Source organism: Excalfactoria chinensis, chromosome 1 (assembly GCF_039878825.1).
Source record: "Excalfactoria chinensis isolate bCotChi1 chromosome 1, bCotChi1.hap2, whole genome shotgun sequence".
NCBI classification, from domain to species: Eukaryota; Metazoa; Chordata; class Aves; order Galliformes; family Phasianidae; genus Excalfactoria; species Excalfactoria chinensis.
This window is the reverse complement of record NC_092825.1, coordinates 116379397-116395329: the sequence shown is the minus strand read 5'-3', so window position 1 is coordinate 116395329 and position 15933 is coordinate 116379397. Positions and strand designations below refer to the sequence as shown.

Sequence of the window (15933 nt, the reverse complement as noted above, 5' to 3'; positions counted from 1 at the left end):
TTGCACAGTCGTGTTTAAGAGAAGTATTTTCTCTGTATTTTTGGCTAGCACGTATTTGTCTAGTTAGAGTTTAATACTGGAAACACAGAATTGTATAACACGAAAATAATAATCGAAGCTCACAGCCACGGCTGTGCACAAGGTCGCCTTTCATCGATAGTTTCTTCCTAGGGAACAGCCAATTAAAATAAACCTTTGGCACAGCTGTTCAGGTTGGTTTTCATTATCCCTCAGTACAGCATATGCAATTTGAACATCTTATGCATCCATATAAGGAAACCGTTTCCTAGTATAATGGCTTTCTTCCATATGCAATTGGTAAATTCAGCATGGCTATCCACAGCCTTTTTTGTCTGGTTGGTTCTGGTGTGTGTGTATATATATATATATATATACACATATATGTATTGCTTTGAAAATTTGCAGCTTAGTAATATTTTTCTCAGTGAAATGAAAAGGGAAACTTCTTGTCTCTGTTGATGTGTATCAGGATCTATATCCTTCATTGCTGATGTAGAACGGCATTTCGTTTTTCTTATTTATTCCACCTCAGTAAATCTGCCTGCTCAGTCCTCACATTTTGATTTAATTTAATGCCTGCAAGATAAACCCTGTCATTTGTAATAATTTGTAAACCTTCATCTTTAAAATGCATCCAATCTGTCCTGCAGCCCTGTAAAGTATCTGCTAAACATTTTGTTTGAGCTTGCTCATGGTGTTCTCTGATAAGGGCCGCTGATATGCAATGCAAAGCTGACTTACTTCTTATCTCCATCAGCATGGATGTTGCTCCATTTCCAATCAAAAAACTGGGGCAGCAGCCACTCATCTGGATGCAGAGAAACAAATGCCTGATAAGAGCTGAATCCAACAGCTGGGCAGCATCATTGCCTGAATCAGGCAGGGGACTTGCAAAAATAATTATTAAAACATAAAATCGGAATTCCCGTACAATTTGGAACTTCAGAAATGTAAATAAGACCAATCATTTTCGTTTGTCAGCCGGCAAATATTCATGAAGAACATCAGCTTGTGTGAATCATCTAGACTATACTGAATTACAAAACAGAAGGCCATCCACATTTGTGACAGCGTTGGGTAGAACAACCAGTAACTATGGGACACCATTCTCCAACGTGGCTGTATTAAATGCTAGAACTCAAGGCAGACCTGGCTGTTCCTCCTCAGCTTCTGTGTGGTTTTGCTCCCCAGCACACCCTTTCAGAGTAAAGAAAGCCTTTTATGCAGATAGCCTGCAGTCCCATCTGTGGTTCCTCAAAATACGTATTCTGTATAATTGCAGTACATCATTAATGGAACCCCCACATTAAAATCACAGCCTGGAAACCTGTTGTTTAAAACTGTGGCAGCAGAGAAAATCTCTTAGATGAAAAGATGCTTGTGCTAATACCTACCTGCAGAGTCCTTCTCCAGAATTTGACAGCGCAAAGCATAGTGCACGTGAATCTGAATATCCAGCATGAAACACTCAGGATCTTTTACTGCTCAGTATCAGCAATAGTAATATCCCTCAAACCCCTATGACTTTGGTTTATTTCATCTCCTTGGACTTTGCCATTCATTTCTGGAAGGAAGAGTTAAAATACTCTGCGATAGCTCTATGAGTGCTTCAACCTGTCATAGTTGCCTTGTAACCGATAGATCTAGGACACTACATACAGGACAGCCATTGCAGTAACTTCAAGTGCGATTTAAAAGGCAAAAAAAGGTCTTGCAAACTGGAAAGCACCTTAGCCATAAAAATTCAGGACAAGAAGTCTGGACAGTAAATGAATGCTGTTTTTGAAGGATTAAGCTGCTGTTCACCCAGAGAAAGCAGAGACATTTTCTAGGACATCTACCATTTCACATGGAGAAGAAGCTCATTTCCACCATGTAAGCTGCTGGTAGAAGAGCCCTTTTGAAGAAGCCTGCCATGTCATATAGGAACCTGATGCTGAGCCCATCTGAAAACCTTACTGCACTATAGCATCTCAGCATGCTGGAATATCTGACCCCAAAAGCCCAACAAATCTCGCCTCCTCTCTATCATCACCTCATGGGGACGTGAGCTACTTCGCTACTGAAAGTGGAATTGAGTGTTTCAGCTTTGTGCATTTAATTCCCTGCAAAACATGGTTGGAAGTTAACTGAATGGGGAAAAAAAAAGAAAAAGAAGAGTATAATGTGAGAGACTGCGTGTTAGTTTCAAAAATTAAGGAACTGTCAGAAGCAAAGCCTGGAAGTGTTACATAAATACACCTATGTAACATAACAAAGTATGAAATTATCACAGAAAAGCCAGGAAATGGTGATAAAATTAAGAGAGGAAGTTCCCCAGCTTGCATCCGATGAAGACAGCAGATCAACCATATTGACTTGGTAACAGATTTACTGCTCTACGTGCTGTGCTTTCGCTCTTGCCAAATCAAAGGGAAACTACCAACTCATCCTGAACACACATTTTGTTTTGCACAGCTGCTAATGCACACAGAAATGTTGTTTGGTGTTTATTGTCACGAGTTCCAACCGTTTAAAAGAAACTCATCAATCAGCAGAGAAGAAATCAGTGCACTTCTTGCATAATTACCTATGAGCTCAAGGTGGGTTTACAGCCAAGGTATTTAGGACATTTTGTACATTAATTACTCAAAAACTACCGTGAGGTGGGTTGCTGCCTACATACACTAATGGCTTTCAGAGTTTAATCTCTCATCAGTGGAACTCCTTTGGTGAAATCCCTAAGGGATTATGTAGTACTGTCTAATCACTTGACAAATTTCATTTACTTGAAACTGAAGCTAGGTTTGAATTATACAAAGTGTGTAGGAGGAATTAAATTCAAGGCAGGAAAACAGAATCTGGACAGGACCAGATTTATCATGATGCTCATATCTGAACTGTTAAACAATAAACAAAACAGTTTCCCCAGAGAAACGTATCAGTTGTGTATCAGCTGCATATGCCTATGAGAAACTCAAATTGCTTACAGATGACATACAACATAGCATGAATCAAGGGGAAAAAAAATAATGGAAATTTTAATAATTTTGTATCACCTAAGGAAAAAATAAACACCTTATTGCTCTGATTTGTACAGTAGGCTGTACACTAAAAAAGATGGTTATTTGGCGTAAATTACAGGCTGCAGAAACACGTAGCTGTATCTATGCTCTGAAGTTGAGCCCTGAGATCCAAAGGCATCACCTGTACCACCGGGTGAGCGGAGCCTCACTACTGTGCACTGCCACCTCCCTGCTGCAGAATGGCCACTGCCGGTTCCCCACTAAATAGCAATTCTCAGTGGCTGAACACATCCTGAAGGCTAATGCTGTGAAAGTCATGGCATTATTCTCTGTTATCATTGCACAGGCAGATCTCTACATAAACAAAATCTGCCAGAAGACACCGCAGAACACGAAAAGGAACTTAAAATGATGCTTAGCCTTCAGCAGCAGACTAGCAACACGAAGGCTGTGCGATGCTGTAATCCTCTGCATGTTCCATAACCGAGGTGCCCTCTGCCAAGCCCTGCTACACGGCTGGTCCCAGGGAAATGCTGGGTTATGGCTCTGAGAAGGACACCCAACAAACACACAAGCCCCACGCTATCTCCGTAAACCAAATTCACCAAAACCTATTGAGTACGCGGCAGCAACAAGACTTCTTGTGCAAAAAAAATCCCTTTCGCTTCACTCAGGAAAGGCTCAGAGCCACACACACAGAGACAGACAGACAGCCACTCCATCCATCTCCACACAGAGTTTACAGAGGCAGTGCGGGCTGTTTCAGAGCCCTGCTCAAAAGTGACCCAACTGGCCCCATCCCCTCTCAGCGCCCTCAGCGAGCAGATTTAAACAGGCTATTGTTCGATCCCCGGGTACCTTTTTTCTCTTGGCTTTGTTCCGCGTTTTCCTCTGCTGCAGTTTCCATGGCTGGCTTCATACCATCCACCAAAAATGCCGCCCCCCGCCCCCCAGCACAGGCGCTTTCCCCTCGCCTCCCTTTCCGCTCCCTATTGACGGCAGCGGCGATGGAGCGCCTCTGTTCTCCCTCCCGCGGATCACAGCCCCTTCCACATCGCCCAGGCTCTTGTCAGCTTCGATCTCGCTCCACTCACTGGCCCGCCCGGCGCCGTGCCAGTCGCCGCTCCACTGTACGTCACCACCGGCCCCAGCTATAAGAGAACCCCCGGTGCCCCTTCCCCACTGTTAGCAGCGGCGAGGGCAGAGGGGGTGAGGAAGAAGGGAGCCCCCGGACAGCATCTACAAGGAGTGCCCAGGCCGGTGAGCAGCCTTGGGGCTCACTTTCCCGTGGGAGCCGGCTGTCAAGCCGTGCATTTTGATTCATCCCACACACCCCCTGCCCTCGTGAGGAATGGGTCAGCAGTGCCAAACGTCAGGTTTGCCTCCCTAGCTGAGTCCTGCTCACAGAGGGCATAAGCACATATGAGAGAGGGATAGGAGCAAGAGCACCTATGTGTGTAAGGAAAACCTAAATTCTGACTCAAAAGCACAATGGAAAAAAGAAAATGCTGAAAAAGCCCAGCAAGCTTGCATGACCTAAGATCAGTGAGCAATACTGTAAAGGATAAAATGTTTAAAGAAACCCAGCTTGGGGTTTTAAAAGGATGTCTGCTGTTTAAGACCTAAAGCCAAGAATGAAAATCACAGAGGCACAGAATGGCTTGTGTTGGAAGGGTCGACCCTGCCCCAACTCCTGCCATGGGCAGGGCTACCACCTCCAGCTCTGACTGCCCAAGGCCCCATCCAACCTGGCCTTGAGCACCTCCAGGGATGGGGCACCACAGATTCCCTGGGCAGCTGTGCCAGCGCCTCACCAACCTCTGAGTAAAGGATATCTGTATAACATCTAACCAAAACCTCACCTCTTTTAGTTTAAAGCCATTCCCCCTCGTCCCATCACCATCTGTGTAAGTCAGTCTCCCTCCTGTTTATAAGGTTCCTTTAAACACTATGAGGACATAACAAGGTCTCCCCAGAGCCTTCACTTCTCTAGGCTGAATAAATGCAGCTTCCCCAGCATTTCTTCACAGGACAGAGCTCCAGCCCTCTGATCACCTTTGTGGCCCTCCTCTTGACCCATCCCAGCTACTCTGCTCAGTGAGCAGATCACTGCCAACAAGGCCACTTCTGATCACTCCCCTACCTCTAGCAAAGCCAGGAAGTGGCATCAGGCACTCCCCAGGCCCATGCAAGTATTATTTAACTTCCAAAACCCAAGCCAGCATACTTAAGGCACTGGATTAAAGCAAATTACCTTGTCCATAACCCTGCTTGTCTCTGGCCTAATAGCATGCCCTGCTGCACAGCACAGCCATGCCCAAGCCAACCCCTCATTGCAGGCAGTGTAGTAAAGCACCCAAGGAGTAATTTGCTTTGTAATCTGGTGGGTTTCGGATGGTTCACAGCCTCTGCAGCTCATTCTGCGGGCTGCAAAGTCTTTGGGCAGATTCAGCAAATGCTGAAGCTGTAAAACCTTCAAGCTGCGTGTTCCATATAACAGATTCAACCAGGAGAGTGGGAAGAGGGAAGCAGTCCAAAAATTTTTAGCTGCAATTCAGCCTTTTCTGACTAAAGTTCCTACACCCACAATTTTGCTGCGCATTTTTATTTCTATAGATGCTGAGTGACAAGCAGAAAAAGCCTCAGACCCAGCCTTTAGAGAAAGTTCCCTTTCAGAACAAACCAGCACACAATTTTCCTCTCTTGCCACTGTCACCACAGCAGCAGCTGAGCAGCAACTCCCAAAGCAAAGTAATGAGCATACCATGTCCCAACCCCGCCAACAAAAGGCCTTGTGCTTCTCGCTTATCTTAAGATTTCATAGCATAGCACCAGCACTTGATAACTATCAGGCATTTGCCTAAAAACCTAAAGGAAGACTCTGGGATCACAGCTTTTATCTCAGCAGAACTCCATACAAGCAGGATGGATTAATTTGCAGAGGAGATGAAGTTTCTTCAGGAATTCATGTGCTGGGCTCTTGCAGGTAATGAGATCGGCAGTACCAGCAGAAACCTCACTCTGGGTGCAAGGCTTAATTTTCCTGTCTCCTGTAATGCATACATAGCATCCCATGCACATTAAAGTCCCTGTACCAGTACAACCATGTAAAGCAAACAGGCTCCTTCAAGAAAGTAGTTGAAAGGGAAAACTGTTTTCCATGTTGCTTGAGCCGTTACTAAAAGTTTTTCAAATTCTGTAGCCAAAAAGAACTTCATTAGATCTGGGATAATGGTTATGTAAACTTCCTATGAAGAGTGTTTTTATACCACTTGGCATCACTGAGATAGACAAACATATCCCTATTGCTGATAGTCATACCACTGGGCACCTCAGCACAAGAAGGACATGGAGGTACTGGAGCAGGTCCAGAGAAGGGCAACGAGGCTCGTTAAGGGCTTGGAGAATCAGCCCTATGAGGAGAGACTAAGGAAGCTGGGGCTGTTTAGTCTGAGGAAGAGGAGGCTGAGGGGAGACCTTATTGCCGTCTTCCAGTACCTGAAAGGTTCTTACAGTGAGAGTAGGGCAGGTCTCTTCTCACTACTGACTTGTGACAGGACGAGGGGAAATGGCCTCAAGTTGCGCCAGGGCAAGTTTAGGTTGGATATTAGAAAGAACTTCTTTACAGAAAGGGTGGTTAGGTACTGGAATGGGGTCCCCAAGGAGGTGGTTGAATCGCCATCCCTGGATGTGTTTAAGAGCCGTTTGGATGTGGTACTCAGGGATATGATTTAGCAGAGGTTTGTTGTTGTGGTGTTGTTTCGTGGTTGTTTTTTAAAAGATAGGCTACTGGTTAGGCTGCGGTTGGACTTGATGATCTTCAAGGTCTTTTCCAACCTGAGTAATTCTATGATTCTATTCTATGATTCAGCCATTGGTCAGACCAGTAGACTGTTTCCGACATTGAAATTCCCTTCTTGGAACTTCTCATCATTCGGTCCATTCATCTGCTCTCAGATGTAACAGTCTAAAGGTCATTAAGAAGGTGAGGTATAAATTGTCACATCCGTGAGGGCTCAAACCTTGCTTCTGACTATCCCAAGTTACAAAAAGCCTGTTCAAAACCTAATCCAAGTGACGATAGAATTTTAATACACTTAGTATAAACACACAGAAAACACAAAAGTCACCTGAATCTTCCTTTCTCTAAACAGAAAATGCATTTGGCAGGACTTTGGTTCTGCCTTTGGTGGAAACCCATTAACAATCCCCTTTTCTCTCAGCCAATAAGACCTACACCTTCAAACAACTGTACTCCTTCCTGTTGGCAAGCAGATTTTGTTGGGCAGGCTCAAGACTTCAGAGCAGATATTTTATAAATACAAAACTAAGAGGCTAGGACACTATTTCCCCTACTTTCTCCCATGATAACCTCTTCCCTTAACAAGCAATGCAGAAGTAAGTGCACAACATCAAAACTAACTTCACAAGAGCTTGAACAGAAGACTTCAGAAGTTATCAATATAGTCTATTCAGAAGCATTAATTCTCCTCAATCATCCTCTAAAGGCTTTAAGAGGTGCCTGAGTGTAACGCTCTCTCCCGCTGCTGGCTGCTTTCCTGGTTGCTGGATCACACAATGGGTTTAAGGACTTATCATCTTAAGTCATTTCTTAATCTTCCTGCTTGTCTGATAACAAAGCAGATATAAAGCATACACTATTCCCTCCAGTGCAAACAAGGGTCTGAATCTCATGCATCAAGTCTTAATTTGAGCCAGCAAGTTGTCTCCGCCATCACTCCATCTCATCATCAGATATGTCCATTTTGTGAGATCAAGATTGGGAAACATCAAGCCTATGCCTATGACAGTATGGCAAAAGATAATGCCACAGAGGTAGAAATGACAAAAAAAGAAGTCTTTAAAGACTGATACTTAGCAAAAACCTGCTGTACCAGCCAGGCTGACTTAGATTGCCAGCAATCAGAAAGGTGGCTCATTACATTTCAGGAGTTCAGCCCTGCATTTCATTTGCAGATCAAAATAAAAACGCCAATGAGAAGGGCAGACCAAGAAAGGGTTCTGCTGCTAAAGAACATGGTGGTGGGGGACATCACTGAGACTTGGGGGAAAATAATTCAGAAACCCGGCAGACATAACCCCAGGAAGAACAGCAGTGGAGCAAATATATGAAGGCACTGCAAATCAAGTGACATTTACTGCAAAATAGCATTAGAGAGGTTTTACTTCATTTTATCTAGTTAAAAGGAAAATAGAAGACATTTAATCACTTTGCTCAGTCAAGTAAAGCAGCACCACCTCACGAGTTTAAAATTCTGTTCAAAATCCAATTCCATTCAGATGCTAATTCTTTTGAACACCTATCTTTAATGTCACTGCATCTACATAGTTTACATTCCTGAAGGCCAAGGAGCTCTATCATAAGCTACTGAAAATTCTTTAGAAAGTTTAAGATGAGCACATTTGCCATTTCTACAGAGACTTCACAGAGCTGTAACAGTGTTCCCACATACTTCAAGAACAATTCGAGATCGTTCTATGAGATATGAAACTCCAAATGTAAAATGCAAGGCCTGTCCCTCAGACAAGACTGATGTACTCCAAATGACTTATTTTAAAGGCAACTTGTAGCATATATGTTTTAGAAAGCATGTAAAAATATTCAAGGGAAGGAACAAACACACAAGCAGTCACTTGGCATGTCTCAGTTTAGCTACCTGTGTTCAAATCTGCTTCTTTTTTTTTCAAGGGGAAATGGTTTTTAATTGAAGGAGGGAAGAATTAGGTTGGATGTCGGGGGGAGAAGTTCTTTACTATGAGAGTGATGAGGTGCTGGCACAGACTGCCCAGAGAGGTTGTGGATGCCCCATCCCTGGAGGTGTTCAAGGCCAGGTTGGATGGGGCCTTAGGCAGTCTGGTTTGGTATTAGATCTAGAGGTTAACAGCCCTGCCTGCAGCAGGGGGGTTGGAATTTCATGATCCTTGAGGTCCCTTCCAACCCAAGCCATTCTATGATTCTGTGATTCTGTTTTAGAGCAGTTAACCTTGGTTTGGGTATAAAACCAACTCTCAACACTTATGCAAAAGCAATCAGATTTTTCACGTGGATAAAATTAAAGCACAGCAACAGGCTTGCAGTTGTACAGTAGTCGTGTACTAGCAACTACTTAAAGAGAAATAATCTGGGACCCATTCCTCAGCCATGTTAGATTACTAGGAAAATAAAATCCTAATTAATGATCTCATAAACAAATAGTGGAAAGAAACCTGCACTCTTACCAAAGTATAAAATACAGGCCACTAAAAAATATGAGTTCACACTGCAGTTAGGAATTGCAGTCTTGGATTTCTGGACAAAGACAAAACTAAATGCCTAAGCCTGGAGAGTTATCTTTTCAAGCATAGGAAATTGCTGAGTTCACAGATGCAGGTGGTCCAGGAGGGTGAACAGAGCTTAGCAGTGTGAAGGTGCCAGTCCTACAACCCCTTTCCTCCAGCCACATTGAAAACAGCAGTGACTGCTGCCAAGCAAAACACCTGGCAGCAGGCCTGCAAATATGACGTTTTGTTGTTGCGTTTCATACATTTCTCTGGCTGGCCTGCTACCATCCAGCTGGATCGAGGCTTCGGTCCACTGCAGTTGTCACCACTGGAGAGAATCGTAGGCAGTAAACAGCCTGAATTTGGAACAGAGGCAGATGGCTTTATTTGTAACAAAAAAGAAAATGGAAACCTTACAGATTGAATAGGTAGTTCTATGTAGATTTTCCAGTATTTAAGCCTTGGACAGCTTCAAGTCCTAGTCTCAAAAAATGATCAAGTGGCAGAGATGTGAAAGCTACCAAAGATAAAATATCCATAGATCCATAATCAAGGTTAAAATGAAAGCAAATGTAGATGAAATTCTCAAGCAGATGGAAAATCCATTTCTGCTTATGAAAAGCAGGCAACAGTACATAAGTAATCAAAGAACAAAAGCTACATGCTATTTCTTTAGCCAAAGTAATAGCTTAAGGTGGGGTATTTTTGTTTGGTTGGTTGATTTTTTTTGGGGGGGGAGTGAAGTAAGAACTATAGGAATTACTTGAAAACAGACTGGGAAAAAAAATTCAGAGCCCTGATAGACAAAACACAGGAATACCAACCACACTGAAGACTTTTGAGGAAAAGCAGTCAAAATGTAAAAGGACTACATTTGAAATTAACCTGGAGTAGCATCACATCCTGCATCGCTCTGGTGCAAAGAAGCAGCACCAGGGAAAAGTCAGAACCTCACCGACAAATTGGAGCCATTTATACAGCAGTTGAAGGAGCTCAGAAACAAAGAAACAGAAACGAAAGTATTAAGTGAAAGCAGTAGACGTACACAGATTATAAATAAATATCAAGAAGAGAAAACCTACTTTAACATAATAAAAAGAAGATGCCGTTGAAAGGGAAAACTGACTGAATTTCAGGCAAACTTCCTGGCCTCAAACAAGCCTCTAAGGGAAGCAATGAAATCTTCTCTCCCCTGGGACTTCTAAAAACAGTAGACAGAAATGTAATGGATATTCTGAAGAGATGAGAGACTCTGGCAGAATGCACTGCTTGCTGTAACAGATATCCAAACTGTATTACAGGCTGAGCAAGAATCACCTCATAGCCACACATCCCTTGTCAAGTGAAAACAAGCGCAGTCACATCCTCACACACACTGACAAGGCTTAGCAGACACCACCTGGGTATGACAAAGACTAGGAAAAAAACAAAAGCAAAGATAACCCTTTATCTCCCCCAGTAGCAGCTGTCACTCAGCAAGCAGCGCACAGAGCACCAGCCCTGACAGTTGTCGTCATCTTCCCCAGCTCAACAACTTAATGACAGTACACAGAGTTTACTGCAAATGTAATGTGTAGCAGGATTCAAATCCTTTAAATTTATAATTAAGCAGTAAGAACGGGGTTTGAGTTATCCAATCATCTACGCATTTGTCATTTGCACAGCAGCAATATCCTTACATACATGACTAATATATAGAGCCTTCCAATAGTCCTTCAAGCAGTCCTTCATCATTTTAAGGCCCACATTCTTCATTTTGGCACACACTCCACCTTTCTGTGCTGTCACTTTCATGACAGAGGAGATTCTCAGCTGTCATTCTTGCTTCTCCATCCCTTTGCCTTGAGCACTGATTTCATAAGCAGGAACGCTGCAGTGCAGAAGGAAACTGATAATGCTCTCATTCTTTGTCTTCACTCCCTTCATTCTATACCCTGAAGACAGCCCAATGTACTTTGCTTTTGCTATGAATCATCTCCTCCAATACTGCTAGCAAATCCTGCTGCCATCACAGAATACTTAAAATAATTTCTTAAATCTTGGACGCACTGAAATCGCATCCTAGGTGCTTTTGGCACATCTACATCAATGTCTCCTCTGCTTGTAGAAGAGCTTCTTGTACTACAGTTGTGTGAGGCAGTACAAGTGTCATTACAATGCACTCCTGCCTATATGGCTGCTTAGTCTCAAAACACACAGCAGTTTGAGACAGGATCCATACCAAGTGGCTATGAATTCAATTCTTCTTTCATTATCTATCTATAAATAAATCTAAACTTCACCAAGTTCAGTCTTGACAAAAAACTTACTCTTCTGCTGCACAGAGTTGGATTTCATCAGACAATCCTGTGTTAACTTCACATCCAGTTCTGATTTTGAAAACTGCCCTCCCACTCTTCGCATAGACTTCAGCATCCCACCTACAATCTCTCATCTATTCAGTGCTCGTTTTGTTCTTCAGTCCTGGCCTCAGTCCAGCCTTTACAGAAAGCATAGAAAAAGCAGAGAAGTATAAAGAAGCACAAAACCCGCCTGCTCCCCAAGAAGAAACCAAAGGCACTCGTTATTAAAGGCACCCCATGTTGGAGGGCCTTGGGGAGAGACAGGGAAGAAGATGCCTCCTGAATTTCATGAGGGATCCTGTGCATGAACCCTATGTACATGTATATGCAGAAAGCTTACATGTGAGTATACACGCACACAGGAAGAAAACGCACATTTGATTATGCATTATAGTGAGAAGAAAACCTTATCAATGTAACTGGAATCACAACATAGACTAAAAACTGATTTAGACAGCCATGCTGTAGGTATTATACCTAGACAGTGAACATACTGCTGAGCATCATCACACTTCTCCAGTCTCTTCCAGTTAAAGGCTTCAGACCGCTGATGGAAGTCCCCATTCCCCCTTGCACTGCCTTGCTTTTGTTGCTTCAGAAAGAGGGAGAGAAGCAGAGGAGACTGAGTAATCCCAAATCTGTCTGGAGTTCACAGAGAGCTGATGCAAGCAGTGAGGGCACTGTGTCTGAGCCCCTCACCTCAGCATACCAGGCTAAGCCTGGTCCCACTATCACTGGTCTAAGTTGCTTGCAGCTTCAAGACTTACTCATGGATTGTGCTGCAGTTGTGTGACAACATTTTAGGAAAGCCCACCTGATCCGGCAGTCAGTCATAATGTTGACATAAAAGACAGCATTAAAATAATGACTAGTACAAGATACTGAAATTCAGTGTCTAAAGTTTCAGTGCTCTGTAAGTTACCATTACTGTAGCTATCCCACTGCTACTGAAAACTCCTATTCCAAAGTAATTAAACTGTACTTTGGGAAAGATCCTGGCCTGGTTATGTTTGCAGCCATGGACAGCCTGTTGAATTGCAAATATGCTTTCTGTTCACATACAAGACGCTGGTCATGAAACCCTCCGTTAAGACACCAACTAAAGGGCTCCCAATTAATGCCCATATTCTTTGCAAGCGCAGATATCCTCATTAGGAAAGCGGCAGGATGTTAACAAGTTCCACTTCGAGAGCACCCAATTAACTCGTCTGCTAAATATGTGCCAGGCAACCCCAACCAGCTCAGCCTTCCCAGTCCCCTCTTTCTAGCAGCACCAACTGGGAGCCTGGTCATGTACAAAGCAAGGCCTCTTTCTGTGCTCCACAATGCCTTTGAGGTGGCTGCTGGTGGGCAACAAACAGCAGCCCCTCAAGTGTTTAACAGGCTTCTCGCCGGCGCGCACAGAAAGTTAAGTGCGTACCCAGGGAGCTCAGCATAATTAAAAAAAACCCACCCTCCACTTCATAAACAGCGAAGGACTTAACCTGCCAACAAGGAGCATGTTTGGGGCTCTGTCTGGATCATGTCACGCCTCCATTTTGCTGAATCGCAGCAGTGGGTGATCCTGCATACAAAACGAGCTCCAAGACAAAAGCGCTATAGGGTGAGCTAAGGACAAAGTAGCAGCTTTCAGCCCGAATTCCCAGAGAGGCTGTCAAGCAAAACCCCCTTGCCAAGGCAGGATTATTCCCTACAGTATACATTTCCAACACTTTGTCTCGCCCGGCTTTTCGAGCGCGGTGAGCTTGGAGCTTTGGGGTGGCTCAGCAGCGGAGCTGTCCTGAGGCCCTGACTGTGGGATGCTGGAAAGCTCACCCCAAAGGAGGTCTGCCACCAACATCAGCCAGCAGGGGCCACACACACCCATGCTCCCTCTGTGGCCCACATAGAAGCACCTTCTCTAGAATCAGCCAGAGCTGGATCCCCACCTCCCAATCCTTCTGTTCCACTGCATCAGGCCTTTCCAAAAGCCACCCAGATTTTCCTGTTTTCCAATTGAGGTTCTGGTGGTGTTGCTATGATATTTTCCTATTTCCAATTTTCAGATTGATCCTAACCTGACATTAACACCCTTGTTTTCCATTTTCTTTCCAAACATGACATTCACTTGTTTTAAAACGGCTCAAAGTCATCACTTCCACAGGTTGTCACACATGAGAAAGACAATCAGCATCTAGCTTCCTTGACCTGTTTCTAGCATCATTTCCAGCTCACTTTATTCTCCTTCTCTAGGCTTCAGCACATCTGTAAAACAGTCTCTCTGCACTTAGTGCTTCTGAAGTGTAAACACTAAGCATCATCATCACATGCCTGCTCCAGAGACCCCTGCGCTCATGATACAAAATGTCACTTGAGTATTTTTCCTCTCAACAGTACTACAGAGACATTGCGCGTCTCTCTGTCACCACTCCTGTTTCCCAAAGTACTACCATCTTCCCCATCGTTCTGCACCAGTTGGAGAAGTAAAGGATGGGAGCTACGGAATCAGGCACATGGAGATGGGATAGGTATATTGAAAAAAAGATAGATAGATAGATAGATAGATAGATAGATAGATAGATAGATAGATAGATATACATAAAGATGGAGAAAAGCACAAGACAGAAACAACACACGCCTAGAGGTAAGATGAAATCATTGCTCTATAGGATGAGGAACTGTGTATCAAATAACGTGCTATAAGTATGTTTGTTGACCATCCTGCAGGTGACTGAAGGTAGGTTGCTCGACATGGGGCAGAGGTCTCCACACTGCAGGTCACAGACTTGCCCACAGCCTGCTGAAAAAGATCTCCACTTCTCAAGCCTAACCAAAATCATCCAGTCCCACCTACCTGTTCACAAGTAGTACAGGTAAGAAACTGAAGACCAACCACTGCATTAAAAGTATTTCTGAGGAAATAATTCCAGCTACGGTCCCCAGTAATATTTAAACTAATCGTGTCTTTGATTGGAGTAGATACTTCTACTGCAAATGGAACATCACCAGATTGCAAATGCAATCAAAACCCCATTTTCTTAGTTTAATTCACCATTAGTATACGGCAGGTTTGTAGAGCCAAACAAACAGCTAGAGCTAAAATCTCATTGCCATTTCAAACCGTCTCCAAGCAAATATCATAGCAACACCACCAGAACCTCAAGATCATTTAATCCCAAGCTCTCCACAATAAACTGACACCAACGCCTGTTGGAAAGAAAACAGAAAATGTAGTCTTTGTGGGTAAAGCGAGCATCCCTCCAGATCCAGACCAACAGGGTCAGACTCCTGAGCCAAGACGTGAGACTCAAAGCTCTCGTAACAACTTGAACGAGGAGGGAAAAAGAAAAGCTAGGTTTTCACATATATCATGAAGTGTTTTAAATGAGCAATGCCCGTACGTTTTCCACATAGGCCAAACAGTGATGGATGCATTTCTCTTCACACAAGCAGGCGAGGCTGCCTGGCAGGGCAGGGCAGGGCAGGGGGCAGTCGGCGCCCATGGGAACCTGCCCGGCCCCCGGGCTGCGGGCCTTCATGGGTGACTGGGCTCATCAGCCCCATTCAGCCCCGCACACAATGAGGCACGGCCGCACGCCCGCAGCGCAGGCCTCCCCTGACCCCCGCCTCCCCCCCCCCTTTTATCGTCTTTCATATCTCGGTGATGACACGGTTGAAAGGGCTTCTAATGGGAAATGTGCTTCGAATTAGCATATTTCCCCCTCCGTACAATGGAGGCATTAAGCTGCTGCGTTTTGAAAGTCTAAACAAAAGCAGCCCAGGCTGTTTTTAGCAGCGCTGTTTGAAGTCCTGTCCCCTCCTCCTTTCCTGGTTTGCGAGCACATTTAACAAATTTTCACTCTTTCTGAAAAGAAGGAACTGCAGAGGATAAAATCTTTTGAACAAGTATATCATATTCTTCAGTGAAAAAAATAATAATAATAAAAGTAAAAAAAATAAAGAAGGAAAGAAAGAAAAAAGGTTACTCTTACAGCACCGCAAAGACCAACATCTTCTCCATGCAGTGCTTTCACCAACGCATGTGCTGGAGGTATCATCCAGGAGTGTTTGCCTGGCTGCCCTAAGTGCTGCTGCAGAACCTGCTGCCAAGCATCTCAAGGCCAACAAACAGGAACGCAGCCCAACATAAAGCCACATGAGGTCCTGCACCCACGGTCCAATTCCCCTTGTAGCACAGCAGGCTGCTGAAAACACCAGTTTTTCAATGAGAAATGTAACTGCTACAATCTAGAGGGAAACAAAGCCACGCCACATCCTGGGATTATCCTTTGGTTCAGTGTGAG

The 15933-nt window shown here is 44.1% G+C and overlaps 1 protein-coding gene across 8 annotated transcripts in view; it reads right to left on the bottom strand.

Annotated features, from left to right (window-relative positions):
- The window catches only part of GPM6B (glycoprotein M6B), a 106071-nt gene that overhangs the window by 25745 nt on the left and 64393 nt on the right, over positions 1 to 15933 (bottom strand). Inside the window, exon 1 of one of the 8 annotated variants that reach the window (XM_072331582.1) lies at positions 3885 to 4379. The exons of 4 other annotated variants lie outside the window; for them this stretch is intronic. In XM_072331582.1, coding sequence (XP_072187683.1) covers positions 3885 to 3945 — 61 coding nt within the window. In that variant the 5' untranslated portion in view covers positions 3946 to 4379. Of the gene's footprint in view, positions 1 to 3884; positions 4380 to 15933 lie in introns of those variants that run through there. 3 more of the 8 variants (XM_072331528.1, XM_072331554.1, XM_072331544.1) reach the window with 3 other exon arrangements.